General features: G+C 39.4%; 1 protein-coding gene across 7 annotated transcripts in view; it reads right to left on the reverse strand.

Annotated features, from left to right (window-relative positions):
* Positions 1 to 14,020, reverse strand: part of LOC102219065 (potassium voltage-gated channel subfamily KQT member 5-like) — a 107,600-nt gene extending 93,580 nt beyond the window's left edge. For all 7 annotated transcript variants that reach the window (XM_023334394.1, XM_023334393.1, XM_023334392.1 and 4 more), the window contains exon 1: positions 13,207 to 14,020. In XM_023334394.1, coding sequence (XP_023190162.1) covers positions 13,207 to 13,592 — 386 coding nt within the window. In that variant the 5' untranslated portion in view covers positions 13,593 to 14,020. The remainder of the gene's footprint in view (positions 1 to 13,206) is intronic.
* Between the last annotated feature and the right edge of the window lie 3,561 nt (positions 14,021 to 17,581).

The following is a 17,581-nucleotide window of genomic DNA, read 5'->3' on the forward strand; positions in this document are numbered from 1 at the left end:
ATCTGCAGTTTGCTCTTTCAGCCCTTCCAACAGACTATGCTATCTGCTGGGGGAGGTAAAGCACAGCAAGGCTACCCAGCTGTTATGCCTCGCCTTGCGGGTAAGGCAGGAAGGTCAGAGGACCTCTGGCCTGTCACCCAATGTGATGCAGTAACACCAGATTCATGCCAAAGTCGGAGCCGGCAGCACAGCCTGATGTTGCTGCTGTTCGCCCCCCAACTACAGGACCAGTTTTCAGCATGCATGATCTCTCTGCCTGGTTGGCTAGCATAGTAGGTGGAAGTAACTCCACTGTCCTTGCACTGGGCCACCCCCCACCACCATCCTACACATACATTGTGACTGCTGCAGTCCTGAATCCTTTTCCACATCATATTACAACAGCACATGTAGTCGCTATATTTAACCGTGTGCTTTTCCAGAGGCAGCTCAGTTTTTTTGGGTCATTTTGACGTCAGCTCTGATGTCAGATAAGCATGTGTTGAGGCTTTACAAAAACAAGGTGATTTGTACGAACTGTAATTGTACATTAATATTTCTGGTGCATTCTGATCTGAGTAGAACAAAGACGAGTGTCAGTATTAGGAAGAACTCAGTTATAACCCACCTTCATTTTCTCTTATTTCTAACCACCCCTACCCGAATCCCCCCCCAAAAAAAGAAAACAAACAAAAATAAAAAGCAGCTTAAGCTCCAGAAGGCAACATCTTGTTTCTATGGAAACACAAAAATTGCCCCTTCATTTTGGGACACACTAAGAGGTTGTTTGTGTTGTTAACATAAATAACATTAAAAAAAAATGTCTTTCTCTGCATGAAGCACCTCAGCAGGTGAGCAATCGTTTTCAAACAACAATCTGCCAACATTGCACTCAACGTCTGACAAACCACTAAACTCTGACCATAAAATTAGTCAACACCTCCTCCTCTTTATCAAACCCTTCCCCCCAACGGCAAGTATCTGTCAGCGCACTTGTGATTAACACTCAGACCAGGACTGACTAACACTGCCAAAGAAATGAGCTAAAAGAGTGGACGGTGCTGTGCTCAAACTCTTTATTTGCACTGCAGAGCAGCCGTGCAGAGTGCTAGCAGCAACACTGTGATGACAGAGATACAAACAGCACTCTCAGGAGAGACAGAGAAATTGAGGTAAAGAGGTGAGAGGCGACAAATGCTCCAAGGAGATGTTAGTTTAACACCTACACAATCATTCTGATGTAAACCGTTTGCAAGGCTGCAACATGAAATTTTCCCTGGAAAAGAAAATAAAATTAAATCACTTGTGGTTTTGAAGTAAATCTAAGCACAAGAGGTGAGCCGCAGGGGAAGCAAGAAAGGTTAGAGGTCTGAGGAGATGAAAAAGAAGAGGTGGATGATCGACAATAAAAGTGACTCATTCTGTACCGTGTCACACATGCAATGAGTGGCTGAGGCAATCTGTGATGAAAACACAGAGACTAGAAAGTGACACAAGCGGCAATAAGCAAGGAGAGAACTGGTAGAAATCCAAACCTAATGATCTGATGTTCGTTCATGAGGTCAGACATGGGTCAGTGCATTGATGCTTTTTATGAATTGTCAATGCCCTCTTGGAGCAATTTTGGCAGGACAGCCACTCTTAGCAATGTTCTCCAGTGATTTGTATTTTCTCCATTTGTGTTTAGTGGTTCCCTGGCATTCCAGAGCCTTAGAAATGCTTTTACAACCCTTTCCAGACTGGTAGATGTCAATGATTTTGTTTCTTGTGGGTTTTTTAACGCCTTTAGAGCAGGATATGATGCGGTACCTTTTGGAATCTTTTAACTTGTTTCATGTTGTCAGATCTACTTAGATCACTTCTTTATTCTGCAACTCTGGCAGAAACTAAGCCTGTGAAACTTAGTTGGGTTAAAAGCAAATGTGGATTAATTTGTACTAATCCATTAAATGCTTTTGAAAATAGAATGTGTTTGATGAGCTGAAACAAACATTGACAACCTAGACCTTCACCTTGGCCCAAAGCACTGTTAATATTTCTAAATCCAGCATGTTCCATGGCAGAAGTTGAAAGCTCAAAAGGATAAGACCTAATTTTTCAGTAACATGTATTATCCTACCTGGTATCTGCTGAAGTCAGCTGTCCATCAATTGACTTCTTCATCAATTTAATGAAATATCCCCATGACAGGTATTGCAAAAAACATTCTGACTCATTTTCAAACAAAAAAATGCAAGTTTATAACAACCAAAGCAACAAATGTGGAAAATGGTGAAGGAGCAAAAGGTCCAACACTTGCTGAAGCCTAGCTCTCTGATGCAGCAGCCATGCATCCATAGATCATGCCTATTCTATGGATGCATGCATCTTTTAAATATTTTGCCATATTTCTGTGCTTCCTCTGACTTCATCTTTAAAGAACACATAATGAAGAAAGCTAACTTTAAACGTATCCCTTCTCACTGCTTCCAAATGCAAAAAGTATTGTGGTAAGAGTAATGCTGTAAAGGTAAAGGCTGATTCCAGTAGACAGACATTTTTTTCTGTGCATTTTCCCCTCTTTTAGAATAGCATACATCGTTTTGGGTGTTGCATAGTTATTGATTTCTTATCTCCAAATCTTCCAAAAAAATTATTGTATTGACATAGATGCCTAACTATCCAACACTTCCACAACTGCAAATTGCAGGAGGCAACAGAGCAAACTCAGACTTTCAGAAGAAGCAAACAGGTGCAGGCTAAAGCACAACACCCACAATTCATGTGTACAGGCGTGTGCTGCACCACAGCGTTGGCCTTGTGTTTGCAGACGAGCCATTTCTGACAACACAGCAAAGGGAAACTCCCCCAAAACAAACTCATGTCTGCAACACGAAACCTACAGCCGGTCACCCCCATCAGCTATGACTGCTTCTCAGACAGCCACAATAATTTACATATGCATCAGCACAACTTCCACAGGTGATTCATTTTGACTCTGAGTAAAAATGTAAAAATAAATTGCATGGCCATAATATGAAAAAAAAATTGTGAAAAAAATAAATAAGTGTTGTTATTTGACTGTATTATTTATTAAAATATAGAACACAGAAACTGAAAAAACCCCAATTAAAAGTATTAATACACTAATGTTGTACAAAATAAGCTGTAAAATGCAAGCAAACAAAAGATTATTTAAGTAATTCATATTTTTTGTGTAATTTAATATGTAACTGCTTTCTTTTTGTTTTGCATCTTTTTCTCCAACATTAACTATTTGATTTTAAATATATTGAATAACAATGTCAAGTTTTAGTTTAAGATGGGTTTGTACCTGTATAATTGCAGTTTTCACTCATTAAATTCCTCAAACATGTGTACATCTATGTTTCCTTTGTCTATTTCAAAATACTTCCTCAAAAAAAAGAACAGCAAGGCTGTATTTCAAAATGTGCTGCTAAGACTATCTCCCAACTCAAAATCTACTCAAAATGCAGCTCGAGCTCCAATTGCACTGAGAACGATTAAGGACAACAACGCTTCCCTTCATAATTGCAGTTGTGAGAACTAGTGCTGGATACTGTGTTGAATCACAATCATTAGCACAACATCAGTGTGTGTTATCCTGCAATTCCAAAAGACTGCTTGGATGCAATTGTAGATAGGACACTGTATTTCACTTGGTCATCTATTCACATTTTGGATACCAGTAGTATATTTGGCCAGGTGGTTTAATCCTAGCTGCCTTAAATTGATCTATAATTATTTATCCATCCATTACCTACACCCACTTCTCCATGCAGGGTCGCAGGCAGGCTGGTGCTTATCTGCAGTGGTCTTTGAGCGAGAGCTGGGATACAGCCTGGACAAGTCGGCAGTTCAGGCTGTATCAACTCAGAGACACATAGGACAAACAACCATGCATGGTCAAACTCATACCTATGGGCAATTTGGAGAAACTAATCAAAAAACAGCCATGTTTTTTCTTTGTTTGTTTTAATTTTGTTTTTTTGGCTGTGGAAAGAAGCCGGACTACCCACATATGCATGGTGAGCACATACAAACTCTGTGCAGAAAGATCCAAGCCTGGGATTCAAACCCAGAACCTTTCTGCTGAAAAGCAACAGTTCTACCAACTGCAGATGTTTTTGATAGAGTGAGGTTTGTGAATGCATAATTACCAGACATTAAAGTGTCAATGAGCCATTTTCTAGCATGAAAGTAGAGCTTTATTACAGTTCAAAACCGAACATGGAGACGAGAACAGGAGTACAAGCCGAGGTTGATCTTTATCTCTGTGTGTCTGAAGAACAGCACTTGAGCAACTGTTTGTGCCTAAGATGAGCTGGCATTCGGCATGACTGAAAGAATCCAGAAGGTTTTAAACAGGTTACAGAGGCAGTTGTTTAAAACACTGCACTGGGCGCAGATATGAAATGAAATGACTATACGAAGGGGCTGAGAAAAAGCTCTGCAGTCCTTCACAAAGCTTCTGAATGCAGATTAGCTTCTGCATTCAGAAGCTAATCTACTTTGTAATACTCTGCTCATCACTTTTGTATTGACTCAACATTTAGTGGTAACCATGTGCTTAAAGACAATGCATTTTAACACTCTTCTGATCCAACTAAATGCTTGTTCAACACTGGCTTGTATTTATGCACCTCCATACTGATGTTTATGTGAAGCTTCCTCCTAATCAGTCACAAATTGAAAGACTGAAAGCAGACAAGATGCAAACAGGCTGTGGAAAGCTTTAAAAGATTGACACACATGATCTAAATACGTAAAACCTTTTTTTTTACAGACAAATATAGTGATTGTAAAAAAAAAGTTGCTAAAACATTTAATTGAACTTTTATTTGTCAACATATAATTAATTAAAGACCTTGTTCCCACAAGGTCTGATCTTGGATTTACAGTGCCTTATGAAAGTACTCGTAAACCTTTCACAACTTTTGTCAGTTTAAAACGCCATATTTCAGTGTATTGCATTGGCATTTTGAGGGATAGACCAACACAAAGCAGCTCCTTGTAATTGCAAAGTTAACACAAACTCACAAGGTTTTAAATTTTTCTTACAAATGCAAATCAGAAAAGCATGGAAGTCTGATATGCCTAATGAGGGAAAGCTTTACCACAGCATAATGCTCCCAACACCATGCATCATTTTGGGGATGGTGAGATGAGACGCTTGACTATAATGAACAGCAAGATGAATATATCTGCAAAAACATCTAATTCTATCAAACATGGCAGTGAAGGGCTGGTGATTGGATGCTGTCCATTGCGGAGTAGGTCTTGGACTATTTTGATCAAAGTTTTCTCAAATCAAATGTGATTCTAAACCCAATTTGAGATCATCGCAACAGGACAATGATCCCAATGAACAAGGAAACTATAGGTTACTTTTTTTACACCCTCCTATGCTTGGAGCAGCTTAGATCCATCCAGCCATCCATCCATCCATGTAGGGCAGCAGGTAAATTTGATAAGGTGGGCTACATACAGAACAGGATAGGCCATCATACACACACCAGACAGGCCAATTAGCCTAATATAGAAATTTTTGGACAGTGATAAGAAACTAGACTTGTTTGAGAGAATAGTCTTCAATCTGTGTTTAAAATATGATTTATGACTTTCTACCTTGTTTAATTTTCACTGAGCATATATATATTTTTAACTTGTCCTTATGAGTAAAACCTTGAAAATGAAAATATCTGGCCAAATAGAAAGACTTATTATCTCTCGGCAAACAGCAGAAAATCTGCAAAAGCCTTCATGGAAAACAGATATGGATCTACAATAGCTGAGATGTGACAACAGCTAAAATGTAATAAATAACAGCAGCAGGATTGATAGCAGCTTGTGATTAGTCATTCAGATGTCTGCAAAACATTTTATTATGTCTCTTTGCTCCACATGGCCAACAACAGCCATCAAATGGGGCTTTCTGGATGAGCCAGGATCCATTACTGCAGTCTGTAAATCCACATATTTCCAACAAACAGCCAACGTTTAACAAGCCAGAGCAGCGAGTTCATGTCACAGCTCTGTGAACCCCACTCCCACTGCAGAAACCTGAGGTGTAGGAAAACTTTACCCCCCCTCCAACCTCTACCCTAAAGTTTTCCTGCCTGTGGACACATTTGCAAGGATAAGAGCCTGTTAATTCTGAGGTGAGCTGAATGGCAGCACTGTGTATGTGTGTGCTCGAGCAGGAAGGAGGGCAGCCTGGGACCCCAGGCACAACTCAGCGCAGCACAAAGATCGGCTCAGTGCTGTTGCTGTCACACGAAAGGGAAATGCTAAAAAATGAGCAGTTTGCAGGAGTCTCGCAGTGTCTGAGCAACCGTGGGATCCATGTGAACAAAGTATGAGCACAGTATCAGGTGGGTATAAAAGCCTCCCTGGTGGTATCTGTGAAGCAAATCCATCTCTGAATACACAGCTGACACAGTTTGAGTGTGATTCTATTTTTCCACAAACCCACAAATCTCAAGACGCACAGTTTTGAGGGTACGATATCGTTTCAGGCCTCAGAACTGAATGCCTGATTTCTCATAATGAGAATGCACTGTGTCAGCATGTCAAACACGAGATAATAGAACAACTGGGCACAGCGAGAGAAATTCGTGAGGCTCTTTACTTCCTTGACCTGTTCCTGACATGACAGATCAGACGGCAGAGATAAAGACAAAAAAGAGCAGTGAGACTCGTATGACTTTTCGAAGGAGCCTTTTCAAAAAAAGGAAACTGAAATGTTTTTGTTACATGACGTCAGGTATTTTTACGACCAAACCTTTAGTTTTGGTCGTAAAAAACTACGACCAAATATGCTTTTGGGCTTTTGAAGCCCAAAAGCATATTTGCTTTTGGGCTTCAAAAGCAAATATGCTTTTGAAGCCCAATTTAAAGACAAAAAATTACTTTACAGTAGAAATGCACCAATCACTACAGATACCAAATTTTCCACTTTTCCTTAAGCATCTGACTTGCCAAGTTGGATATCTTCTTTCAAAGGAGTGTAATGCATAAAAGCAAAAATGTGCCGCAGACTATTTGAAAGATGAAGTAGTTTGAAACCCAACAGAAAATGAGGGAATATCAAGACATTCCCCATTTATCAGACAGCTTTTCCAGGCCAATACTGATTTCCAGTTGTCTTTGACATTTAATTATGAAGATTGTAATTTTGAATAATTTTTTTAAGACAGTAAAACTTAAAAATAAAATGAAATTATTGCACGTTCATTGGCAGAGATAGGAAAATCAGGTAGTGAAATTCAACAATCCCAGTTTATGCATCAAAAATATGTTCACACTAACTTTTATCACACTTTTATTAAGATCAAAAAAGTGGATCAAAGTACAAGCCATTTATAATTTGACCTCCCTACTACCAATCAACGCTAACTGATGAAAACTAGTTATGATCTCCAAATGATCGATCAGTGAATCTCTAAGAAATGTGGATAATTCCTTCATTTTCCACTGGATTCAAAACTACTATTTCTATCAAAGAGCCTGCTGAAGTTTTTTGTTTCGCCTTTGAATTACATGCCGTAAATTGAAAAATCAAAACTGGCAAGTACAACCCTAACCTTCATCTGATTTTAATAAAATTCAAGAAGGAGCATAAAGGAAAATGTCCAGGGTTGATCTGTTAATAGACCACATATAATTGAGGTTCTTCCTCTTAATGTATTTATTGAACAGAAAAAAAAAAAGATTCTTAAGTTCCTGACCTGTTGATAACTGTTTAGAGCTGATATTTTCCAATTGATTGTATTGGGTTGTACAATATCGTTTTAAATCTACCCCTTTATGAAGTGGAAAAAAATTTATTCATACCATTCACAAAAAAAAAAAATCTTGCTTCTGTGAACCAAATAATTAAATTCATGTTCCGAACATACACAGTAAAACACTTGACAGGTGAAGTGAGGTTTTTATCTTGTCACAAGGCAATAATTCTCTGGAAATTTGCAGGAAATCACATGCATGTTACTTTGATGGATACAAGCCCACAAAGCTTTTTGAGGCCTTGACTGAAAGTGGATGAGAACAGACAGAGAGGAGAGTAGAGACAAAAAAAAGCCACAGTGGAGCCAGAAAGCATGATCAGACACCCTGTTTAAGCCATTTTCCATTCAGTAAAACACTTTCAGAGCTGTTAAACAGTTTATACAAGCTACCATATTGTTTGAATCATGACGGAGTAGCCAATTAAAATCTGACACATTCATAGTTAAATTTATATGAACTGTTTGTAAAGCAGTATCTTATTTTTTTTCCACATAAAAATCAGCTAAACATGCATAAGCTTCTGTACATAAGTAAAGTAAATATCAAAGTAGTTGAAATGTATCATACAAGTTAACTTTATTACTGTGAAATGTGGATGTGAAAGGACTTTGATGCTCTAACACTTTTGGGCATGGAGGAAGGAGTCAGAAACTTTCAATTTGTAATCCACGACCTTCTCTTTCCCTAAAATATATGTACAATATGATAAAGAGGCCCATTATTATTAGCTACTCTTAAAAAGAAGCAAGATAAGAAAGCATCCAATAATGTGTGTTGATTTCCACCAGTCAAAATATGATGCAAAGAAAATAGCTTAAGAGTAAAGACTAATCACAGTTTGGTCTGACTCTAAGATCAACATGTTTCAGAGTAATTTATTCTTAAAAGAAAGTACTACAGTATCAAAAAGAATCTACCTGTATGCGAGAAATGGTTTTCTAGTTTTCTTTAGCTGAACTACAAGCTGAAAGCTCCCTCCATTATCTCCGTGGCAAATGAATGTTTCTGTTTTTATTTCACCTGTGCCTTTGAACAAAAAATATCTAGAAGAGGACAAAAGAATCAGCTGACGTGAAGCAACCTGGATCGAGTTATTTTCAGTCTAAGCAAATTTCACCATAAAAGAGCCAGTCAAAAACTTCAAACTTTCAAATCTGCCTTTTTCCAATTAGGCAAGGCACAATGTCTCAGTCAACTACTGTATGTAACAACAATCTTCCTTTCTGAATGTGTTACTGAGTGAAGGGAACCTAAAGGAGGTTCTAACATCGGTTATCGCTCTCTATGATCCTGGTGTTAAAAGCATCACAGGTGTATTTTATCAGTATTGATAAAATACTGATAAAACAGTATTTTATCAACTGTTCACTTTGGTCATTATTATAAAAATAACCCTGCAAATAATTTAAGTGCATCTTTAGAAAAATATGTTTATATTCAAGTAAACAGAAGACATGGACCAGGAAAAACAACAGCTGCATTATTTTCAGTTGAGAAAATCGCAAAACCATTTTTAAAGCTACACTGTTAAATTGGTCTTTTGATACATTTTGTTTCAATGGGACTAAAATTAATAGTGAATATCCCCTTTTTAATAACTACATCCACTGACAGTGAAGGTGCTGGACTGAAAGAATTGTCCAACTTTCAAGAACATCTTCAATCATAGCTGCACTCATGACAAATCAAACTGATGGGCTCGGAGTTAGAGTTCAGCTTCATCTCCAGCTCTAGCTCATGAAAGAGGGTCATTCACCAAGTTCACAGCCAGCCAGTCGAACTTTCCCAAGCTTGAAAAAGATCCCTGTGGGTGAGTGTGAGTCAACATTTTCATAAGATCTGCTCATTTACATTTTTATTGCAACTTTTTGAAGGAATGGCTTAATGGACAAAAAGGAAAAAGAACAACAAGTTTTGTTTTTGTTTCTTAGTTCTGGTTGAAGTTCCAGGGAAGGACAATATTGAAAAGGGAGACAGATGCCACATGAAGAACAGTTAGACCAATTAAACTTCCTTACTGTGCAAACATGTGCCAATAACGGTCTTAAGATTGAAACATGCAGTGATTCAAGAAGTGCCTGTGAATGAGACCTGCTCAAAGTCAGCAATTGAAATAGAAGTAAAGTCTGCTTTTTGAATATAAACTAGAAAAGCCAACAGAGGAAAGTAGGTGTTCTTATTTCTAAACAAAGCCACCATCAAATATGTTATTAATATATTATTTATATATAGCTCCATCTAGACAGACAGACAGACAGACAGACAGACAGACAGACAGACAGACAGACAGACAGACAGACAGACAGACAGACAGACAGACAGACAGACAGACAGACAGACAGACAGACAGACAGACAGACAGACAGACAGACAGACAGACAGACAGACAGACAGACAGACAGACAGACAGACAGACAGACAGACAGACAGACAGACAGACAGACAGACAGACAGACAGACAGACAGACAGACAGACAGACAGACAGACAGACAGACAGACAGATAGATAGATAGATAGATAGATAGATAGATAGATAGATAGATAGATAGATAGATAGATAGATAGATAGATAGATAGATAGATAGATAGATAGATAGATAGATAGATAGATAGATAGATAGATAGATAGATAGATAGATAGATAGATAGATAGATAGATAGATAGATAGATCGATCCAGGGGCGGCACCAGGAATCTTGGGCCCCCCCTCCGCAGCTGCTGTTATAATTTTTTTAGTCTATTTGACCCATAAAGAGTACCACATTTTTAAAGACTTGCAACTTGCTTTCTTTGGTTCAATACTGATACTAGACAATATTTACTGCTCATGAATTAAACATCCAACAGTCCGCATACAGTATGCAAGTAGGTTGCTTATGTTTTTTCTATTAGTTTTAGATTACTGAAATGTCTCTCCCCACAAGCAACAGCCATAGGCAACATGCAAAATATACATGAAGCAATCCAGACTTCTCAAAAAATGATATGTAGTTGCATTTTATTCAAGCTGCAGTATATAACTTTAATAAAAAATATGTTTTCTCCATATTTGTTAAAGCTGGCACCAATATGTGAAAAGATCGATCTCCTCCCCCTCGTCCCTGAACTACTATTTCTGGCTAAAGTAATGCGCCGTTCCAGGCAAAACAACCAATCAGAACCAAGAGGAGGCTCTTAGCGCTGTCAATTAACCTCATTCACTCACTGCTAAATATGCTAATGGTGGAGAAACAACATATCATTACAGTGTACCTTTTATCTCCCGTCATTGGTAGCTATGCTAACTAGACTGAACATTCACAACAGGCTATGCTAGCTGCAGCATAGCATAGCATAGAGCGAGAGGGAGGGAGGATGAGCAGCCACATGAGATTGTGATTGACAGCACTAAAACTCTCCTGCCACTGATTGGTTGTTTCTAGCGCTGTTTTTTGTTTTGTTTTACTCTGTCAAGCACATTCAGCAAATTTTGAGTTGATCAATTTTAGAGACTTATAAACTCAAACTCTACTTTCTCATTTCTCAAGTATTGCAAAAAATGCACATTAGATGCACTCTTCTTGATAAAAACATTATGACTTGTCAGAAAAGTTTTTTATGAAAAAAAAATGTCGTGCAGGCAATTCAAGTAAAAAAAAAAAGTTATTTACTCAATTTTTCTCATATGATGCCTCTGACTTATGAGCTCCATTTTTAACACATTTCAGTTTGCTGGTTTCTGCAATGGCTGTGTCTTTATTTCAAATCTCTTGGACATTTGACATATTGGTACCAGGGACAACAGCCTCTAGTGTTCACACAAAACATGAGTGCCATCCAGCAGCACTGATGACGATTAGAAAAAGTTGATTTGAGAATCATTGAAACAGTTTTCTTCTTGAGAACAAAAGTAACAATCCATGCACCAGTAAAACCACACAAACGTTAAGAAAGTTGTACTCTAGAGTCGACATGTGTCTCAACTTCCTTCCTCTGAGTAACAGTTATGATGCCACAACAACAGCAGCCACTGACTGGAAAAGCCAGAGGAAAAGAAACTCTGCAGAGCTAAAGGATGTTTCAGAGTCCACCGACTCCAGATCGTTTTGAAACATCATCACCAAAGCCCACAGAAATGCAGAAGCAAGTCGGATCATTTTTAGCAAAGCACATTCATTATGCAGTAACATCACACAGCTGTTGCATCAACACTCACCGTTTTTACTGCCATGCAAGAAAAAAATGTGACCTAAAGCCAGGGGCCCAACTCTGCTGAGCTTAATATATCATTTTTAGATAATAAAAAAAAAAAAGAAGTTTGTTTTTACTTACAATTTTGGGGAAAATTTGGTAACATAACATTGTGCACATAGACCTATCTTATGATTACAACATGAATAAATGGAACAAATAATCCGTTCTTGGACTGACCTATAAAGTTGTTAAGTCTCCCAATTATGTAGTTAGAAACCGATCCAGTACTGAGTCACTAAAGTCTAATTGTTGCAGACATGATCTTTGAAATTTTTTTCGTCTTGTATCTGCAACAAAATATTTTAAAATCTAAATTTTAAACATGTTTGTCTATAAGAAATGTAATTTTAGCCTTGCCAATCTGGAAACAGAATGATAATTATTTAAGACAAGAATACTGGTGCATATCTCATACAATACAATTAGATTTTGCAAATCTTACTTGGTTACCCCTAAACTTTATTTATTTCCTTTATTTAACCAGGTAAACCCCATTGAGATCTAGATCTCATTTTCAAGAGGGATCTGGACAGAAGCCTGCAATACACAGCAACCTGGTTACAAAATAAAACTAAGTGTAAAACAATGTAAATCAATTTAAAAGCAGTGACACTGTTTAATAGAATCTCGTTGCCTATTTTTAAGAACCGCTCGAAATAAATTCAATGAAATCAGTTCTGACATCTTGAGTTCAGACTGGAGCTGATTCCAGGCTGTAGGAGCCATCATACTGAATGCTTGAATCCCTTTTTCAGTTCGAACACGTGGAACATGCAAAAAAAAAAAATTATTAGAGCATAAAGAATGGGAAATAACAGATCGTTGTTAAGAGAGGTTAAGTATGCTGGAGCCAAGAAGAGTAGAGATTTATAAATCAGGATCATCAGGTGATTGTTTCTCCTTACGCTTAAAAGAGGCCATTTCATCTGCTTAGTTCTACTATGCCTTCGTCTGGCTGTGACTGTCACTTTTCCTCATCTATTGATGAACATCAAGCTGTTGGATTTTGTGTCATAAAATTAACTCTGCTGTTAAAATGAACCTGTTTCCTCGCCTGCTGGCCATCAACATCTATCCAAACAAAACTTAAAGTAAGCTTTGAGGCCTTTATTTTTCCAGTTCTGATCGGCTCATCAACAGGTGTGTAAACTTCAGCGCGTCTAATCGGATGTCTGTGCATGGAAGCGGTGAGATGAACTTACACGAAAGCGTGGTAGATGAACGCCCAGGTTCTGGGTCTCTCCAGGACGTTGTATAGGTAGTTTTGAAGCCGCCGGTAGCGCACGTTTCTTCGGCCGCTCTGGGCGCTGTACACCAGCGGCTTTCCCAGGAGGCTGAGTCGAGCTCCCTGCTTCCCTGCCAGGCTGTCCGAGCCGCGACCACCAGCGGCGTTGGTGCCGCCGCTGGCTGTGGTGCTGGCAGAAGGGGACAGCAACCCCTCTCCCGCGTTGTTCATCATCATCTTTCGTCCGGACTCCACATCTTTTATGCCGTAGCCCTCGTTATGATGCCTGGGTGATGCTCTCATCCAGAGCCCGCTGCCCCCACCTCCGCCTCCGCCTTCGTCTCCGCTGTGGTTCCTGGGCATGGCATCACCAAAGCTGGCAACAAGTGCGCGGAGGGTCCAATCGTGTCCGATACGCACTATAGTCCTCTCTGCACGTGTGAGGCGCTTAGCTGAGACCGAGAGCAGCTGCGCCCGACACTGGCCCGGCCCGGCACACTTTCACCGCCCTCTTCCCCCCTTACATCAACATCCTAGTGTACACAAATACCCAGCGCGCCTCAAAGGTGCCCACATGCGCCTGTCTGGCGGTGACAGACTGCAGGGTGTCCGTGCCACAGCGAGGGGAGATTCGTGTTCTACTGCGCTCTGCTTCGCAGTCTGTTGGCGAGACAGCGGCAGATGCGCATTAGTTCTTCTGTTCTCTCTGCATCACATTAGTTTCTGCTTTTCATTTAGGAATAAAGGCGTCCTGACTCCAAGTTTCTTTGTTGTCAGGAGGAGGAGATAACGCGCCGAGGCAGGTCTGATGCAAATGAGTAACCGTCACATTTATGCTTATTTCCCACGACAGTTCCGGACTCAATTTATAGCCTGTAAATTAACATGCATTTTTTTTTCGAGCTTATGTTTGGTGTACAGAATTTGCAGCATACTATGTCAAATGTCACACTTTATTTTCGACCTCGGATTGTATTTATCCTTTAAACAGTGCAACACAAAAGTGCTGGATTGCTATTATTATTTTTAATATTTTATTGCCACGCCACATCTTTACATGATGTGATTATGGACGATATCCCCTTTCTGGTTAATTTATTTGTATCGTGGAGTTACTATTAAAGTGTGGGTGAAAAGGAACGCAAAACACTTCTTTCATTTGAAGTGAAAGTTTTAGGAGGAAGGGGGTGTCGCGGGGAACCTTAGCGTCAGTTACTCCTCCGCATGTGAACTTCCTCCTCCTTACCCGTCGACGCCGCTTTTGTCTGGCTCCTTTTCTCTCCGCATCGACCTGACCTTTATGATCATCGCGTTTCTAAGAAGCAGATCTCACACAGCGTCCTGTCACAAAAACGCAGTAACCTGCGTGCAATGAGTGGCGCTCAGGTGAGTTCTGAGTTTATTGCAGAGAAAGTGCAAGAGAAGCTTCCGCCTCCTGCCGGATTTAGTCTTCTTACGAAACGACGCCATCTGCTGGTGGCTGACTTTCTGTTCAGGCTCCACTGACTCAAGTTTGAGAAAATCCCAAGACACCAAGAGCGTTAAAAAAAATAGGGAGGCATTAGTACAACATCTATTCCTAAATTCGTAAAGATGGCTGCATGTACCTGTACCCTGACTATCACCTTGCAGATTTTGGATTTATTCTGCCCCATTGCCCTTTCCAACACTGACCTGTAATGTTTACCCAGACAACAGACAATAATTTATTCACCATCCATGGTTCCCATTGTACACAGGGTCCTCTTCCCTAATGTTCTGGGGGGTGAAACAATCCCCAATAACTTTACGTTTTCCTCATCTCCACTGTTTAATCTCCATGGCTTTCGGACAGTTAAAGTTTGAGTCTCCACAGAGTTAACCCAAGGAAACATCCTCAGCTGTGTAAAATGCTACTTCCTGTTCCTAATTCCTGCTGTTCATTTTGCCAGTTACTCACCAATCTGTTTCCTTTATGGAGTCTGACCCGGAAGCCATTCCCATGAAGCCATTCCTTTCCGGCTCTCACATTATCGTAGACCGCTTACCTTTACTAAGTTGTGGCTGACTTTTCAGGTCCAAACCTACACTGCTTGTTACAATTAAGCTGAAAATGATAAAATATAGCTTAAGCTTGCTTTTCACTCTTAAGTATATGGAGTTGTTCTATGGACATTTCCTTCTTTGTCAAGTGACTTAGACTAGTCCATGTGTCATTTTCAGCTTTACTTTAAGACACCTAGCTTTGACAGATGAATCTCTCAAGCAGTAAAAGTAAACTTAAATGACATGTTTTGGTGCCTGTCGCCAAGACACAATCTGGCTTCCTGTTCTTACTCCAGCTGTTCAACAAAGTCCCTTCCACAATGTTCAACTCTGCACAGCTGGAGTGTAGATGACACTCAAGGATGCTTCATTTCTCTCGGGACTGCTACTCAGGAGCACATTCTGAGCAGCTGACCAAAGGCTTCTGACGTTGCTGAGGCCGTGACACAGTGCTTGAGGCTTCTTCAAAGCCATCTGGAGACCCATTACCAGCATCCCAGCAAACAAACATTCATCAAAGCCACAGAAACACCAGGAAATACACCAAAAAGAACGTTAGGGATCCTCAACTGTGCACAAAGACGGAGATAATATTATGATAGAAAAACTGCTCATATGTAAGGAACAGAGCACAGCACAGAAGTGAGGTTTGTAGAGGTGAAATATTTAGTCACTCAAGAATTACATGGCATAAGTCTGGACAATTTAAACCCAGTCAGAAGAGCAACACAGAGATCTCTGGATTTACAAAGTGATGGTGGTGTCACAAGAAGGACATGTTGTTGGAGTCTTTAACTTTATAATTTTTTGTCTTGTTATTAGAAGATTAGAAGATTCTTCAAGTAGAGTAATAAAAGAGACCAGTAAAAAAAAGTCTTTCAACATGAGAGGAACACATATGGTCTTTAGAGCAAAAAACACAAACTCAATGTCACTGTTAATTGTGTCTTAAATGCAAGAACCGCAGTATCTGTTCCTGAAACACAGCAACAGATGCTGGTGTTCGGTTTTGTGACGCAAAAGAATCAGAGGGCTTTTTGTTGAAGTTTTTGCCTTCATTTCTCTTGACTAGTATGTCAGAGTGCAAGCTACTGTTATCTTGCTCTGGTGTGGGAAAGCAATGATGAACTCAGGATCTTAAAACTGATGAGTAGTCATGTCATCTTTTCAAAAGTAGTTTCCAGAGTCACCCTGTCTCACATCTCCATGGAAAACATCAAAACAGTTCAGTGTTTCTTTGAGTCAGCAGAAGGTTTGCAGATTAGGAGCTCTATGTTTTCATTTGCTTCGTTTAGTTTCTTTGGGAAGAACATCTCGATGGATTTTAATAAAGCTAAATTTGTGGCATGTATATTCCAGCTCTTTCCAAGACTTCTCTTTCCACTCATGTGGTACTTATGATCTGATTTAATTAATCTTTTTCCATAGCGCGAGATGGAAATTTTATTGTGGCGTCTTACATGACATGTGATCAGCTCTCTGCTTTTCCACAAGGCCTCCATCCATGTGTTGAACCAGAGGGCCGTGACCCCTGGTGCAGCAGCGAAGGGAACAGAGAAGGCCCGGGGGCCCGGCTGGCATGGCAAGTGTGCTGGGAGGATTAGTTAAGATTGCCTGCAGATGTTGTTTCAAGGGGCCCTCTGTTTATTTAATGAGAAGAACATAAATCTCTTAAGCTCTCTGCTGCACTGTATTACATGTTAGGTCACGCATGAGGCCATGAGACTCTGACTTCTTCTATGGAAATATAACAGCAATGAAATAATCAGTAAATGTTGGGGTGCAGACATGTAATGAGCTTTTATTAACAAACACTGCTGTTTTCAGTTTTTTTCTTGTTTTGTGGCTTGTTTACTGAAATTATTGGTTTATAAAATGAACTAGAAGAAAAGGTATATAAACATAAAGCTGTAGTTTAGTGGGACAACAATCAACAAGGTAAAAAACATCCTGAAAGTGATCTTAAAATATAAACGGGGATACTGAACTAAAAAGGATTGAACATGACTGAACCTATCTTGCTTCTTACTTTTCCCATATGTAAAGGCAGTTTCAACATTTTCTCCCAATTTAAAGTCCAGAGGAGTTTTTTTTCTCTTTTTTGTAAAAAATATTTTCCCCCAGAAGAGAAAACAATGCTTCACATGTTAGCTGCATTGTGCAACGTCAGCAGAAAAGTGTAAAGCTACTCAACAACAGAATGATGACTAAAAAGAGAAAAGAATAGCAAGTGCAAAAATTGTGCTACAATTTTTGAAGTGTGTAATTGCTTTGCTTCATATGGGGGTTAGGCTATATGAGTGTATATACATATATACATGTTGCAA

This window comes from Xiphophorus maculatus, chromosome 5, assembly GCF_002775205.1.
Source record: "Xiphophorus maculatus strain JP 163 A chromosome 5, X_maculatus-5.0-male, whole genome shotgun sequence".
NCBI classification, from domain to species: Eukaryota; Metazoa; Chordata; class Actinopteri; order Cyprinodontiformes; family Poeciliidae; genus Xiphophorus; species Xiphophorus maculatus.